The sequence below is a fragment of the Macadamia integrifolia genome, chromosome 14 (assembly GCF_013358625.1).
Source record: "Macadamia integrifolia cultivar HAES 741 chromosome 14, SCU_Mint_v3, whole genome shotgun sequence".
NCBI lineage: Eukaryota > Viridiplantae > Streptophyta > Magnoliopsida > Proteales > Proteaceae > Macadamia > Macadamia integrifolia.
The window spans coordinates 19,434,895-19,437,148 of record NC_056570.1 but is presented as its reverse complement, the minus strand read 5'-3'; the positions used below and the strand labels follow the sequence as shown (position 1 = coordinate 19,437,148).

Sequence of the window (2,254 nt, the reverse complement as noted above, 5' to 3'; positions counted from 1 at the left end):
TGTGTAATCTTCTGCGTTTCTAGATGAAAAAAAAAAAGCATTTGCCTTAATCTATGCTTTCTGTTGATGCACGATTCTGCTTCGTACAGTCCTGCACAATAGAAATTAGAAATTGGCCGTAGGGAGCATCAGGAAAGAGGCCCTGATGCCATAGTCAAACTTTAATTCAAAGGGAAAAACTTGACGTAAAGTGCTCAATATATGTTGAGGGTCTTACTTTCCAAAATTGCTAAATATTCTTTATATAAGAGTTGGTGGTTCGTCTTATTGGTTGAACTGTTTTCTTCATGATTAACGTGGATTCCTTTCTTGCTGATTTAGTCAATCTCATAATGGTTAACTCAATCATCATTAGATAATTGTCTAATCGTTGTCTGATTGAGTTAGAAGATATAATTAAGCTCAGAAACGGTTTCATAGACATCGCCATCTTTTGATAACATGAACCTTTCTCATCACATGGGGGCAAGAAGTATGATTAGGATGCAAGTGCTATCGAACATAGTGGGTATGGATAGTCAAAGCGAAGTGGCCTATGCTGAGTTGCATTATTACTGGTCCTTTCTCATACCCTCAGGATATACCATGGTCGGGTTTTATATTGCCGATCAACATGGTCGGACCAGGTATCATCAACCATGTATACGTGGATATAATAGTGGTATGTCACTTTCTATATTTAAAGCAATCCTTGCCTCCCCATCATCATCCTAGAAGTTATGATAATTCGGTTTTCCCTTCTCAATGTGTGATTGATTTCCTTTAGTCTAATTTGGTAATCTAATAATAATATGGTCCCGATTCAATGTACTTTAATCTTTTTTTCCTATAAATTGATTGATTATGGTAATCCCCATACACGCTGGTAATGTCACAATGACCCATATAATAAGCCATAATCCACAAATTAATAAGATAATTGAATCTTAATTAATTAAATTTCAAATCTCTTTGGGGCTATGATGGTATCGCGATACGAACCAATCATCTGGTAGTAAAAGGAATCATAACAATTCAAACGAAATGACAAAAAAAGAGGCGGAGATATGAGATATTGACTGATCATCTACTGTGGCGTGAGTCGTGATGTCAGCGGAACTCTTTTCATCTGTACTCAAGCTATTGTTGCTAACTCTCCCAACGCTGTGCAAAACATACATCTAGATAGGAAAATCTTTTCCCATCAAAATAGACGGCTCAGATACATACCCAAAAGAAAAACATTTAATTCCCAACTCCATTCCCTTCTATTTATTTATGTTCTCTTGAAAACCGTTCTGAGCGTTTTCTTTCTTCCGCTCTTCTTCTCTGCCTTTCCTCCTCTGTCTCCTCCTGCTCTGTTTTGTTCTGCTCCACCATGTCTTCAATTTTAGGCTCCCAGGGGGTGGTCTTCGCAACAGCCATGGCCGTCTCAGGCACTGTAATTCTCCTGGCCTTCTGTCGCCAGAAGCCTCTGATTTCCACAACCCAGTTTTCCGTTGATCAGAATTCAAACTCTTCGCCGGGAATTCTACGTTCCTGCATCTCTTCCGGTACATGGGCTTTCCAGTTTTCTCTTGTTCTTCACTTGTAACTCTAATTCTCTGCATTTGACTCACCCCTGTTTTCTTTGGGTTTCAGATGAGAAGAAGAGGGAGAAGAAGAAAAAAAGGGTTCACTTTGCTGCTGATGTGGTGGATCCGATGGGTAACAGTGAGGAATTCAGAAGGGAACATACCAAGAAATCAATGATGTCGAATAGAATTTGCAGGTCTCAGAGTTACAGAGTCCAACAACAAATCCCTTCTAACCGAATGGCTCTGTACAATGGAATTCTTAGAGATCGTGTGCAACCACAGAGGATGGGTTGTTCTTATTAGATCTCTCTGCAACTGAAATCATCCATGTGATTAGTCTCTCTGATTATAGTTCCTAACGCATCAGTTTTGTAAAAAGCCGGAAGTAGTTTTTGATTTTGTTCAGTTTAATTTATCCTTTGTAAATATAACAACCTTTTTCTGTCACCTCGAAGGGACAGACATTGTTGGATCTTCAAGCTCATCTGGAAAATATAATTTCTCATTTTTTTTTTTTTTTTTTTTTTGTTGTTGAAATCTTCAAAGATTCAACTCTACGCGACTACGCCTACACAAAATCTGTTTTCAAAAATTTTCCCCTCTTCGGTTCTTAAATCTTAATCCAATCAAACAGCAGTCACGGACTCTCAAAAGTCTCAAATTCAGCTTCCCACTGCCTTTCTGAACGCCTTTTTCAG

At 38.5% G+C, this 2,254-nt stretch overlaps 1 protein-coding gene across 1 annotated transcript; it reads left to right on the top strand.

Moving 5' to 3' along the window:
- Positions 1 to 1,257: 1,257 nt before the first annotated feature.
- On the top strand, positions 1,258 to 2,028 carry LOC122061411. The gene is made up of 2 exons (XM_042624658.1): positions 1,258 to 1,532; positions 1,621 to 2,028. Exons 1-2 carry the CDS (start codon positions 1,358 to 1,360, stop codon positions 1,857 to 1,859), a joined length of 414 nt encoding a protein of 137 aa, XP_042480592.1. The 5' UTR covers positions 1,258 to 1,357; the 3' UTR covers positions 1,860 to 2,028.
- The last annotated feature ends 226 nt before the right edge of the window (positions 2,029 to 2,254 follow it).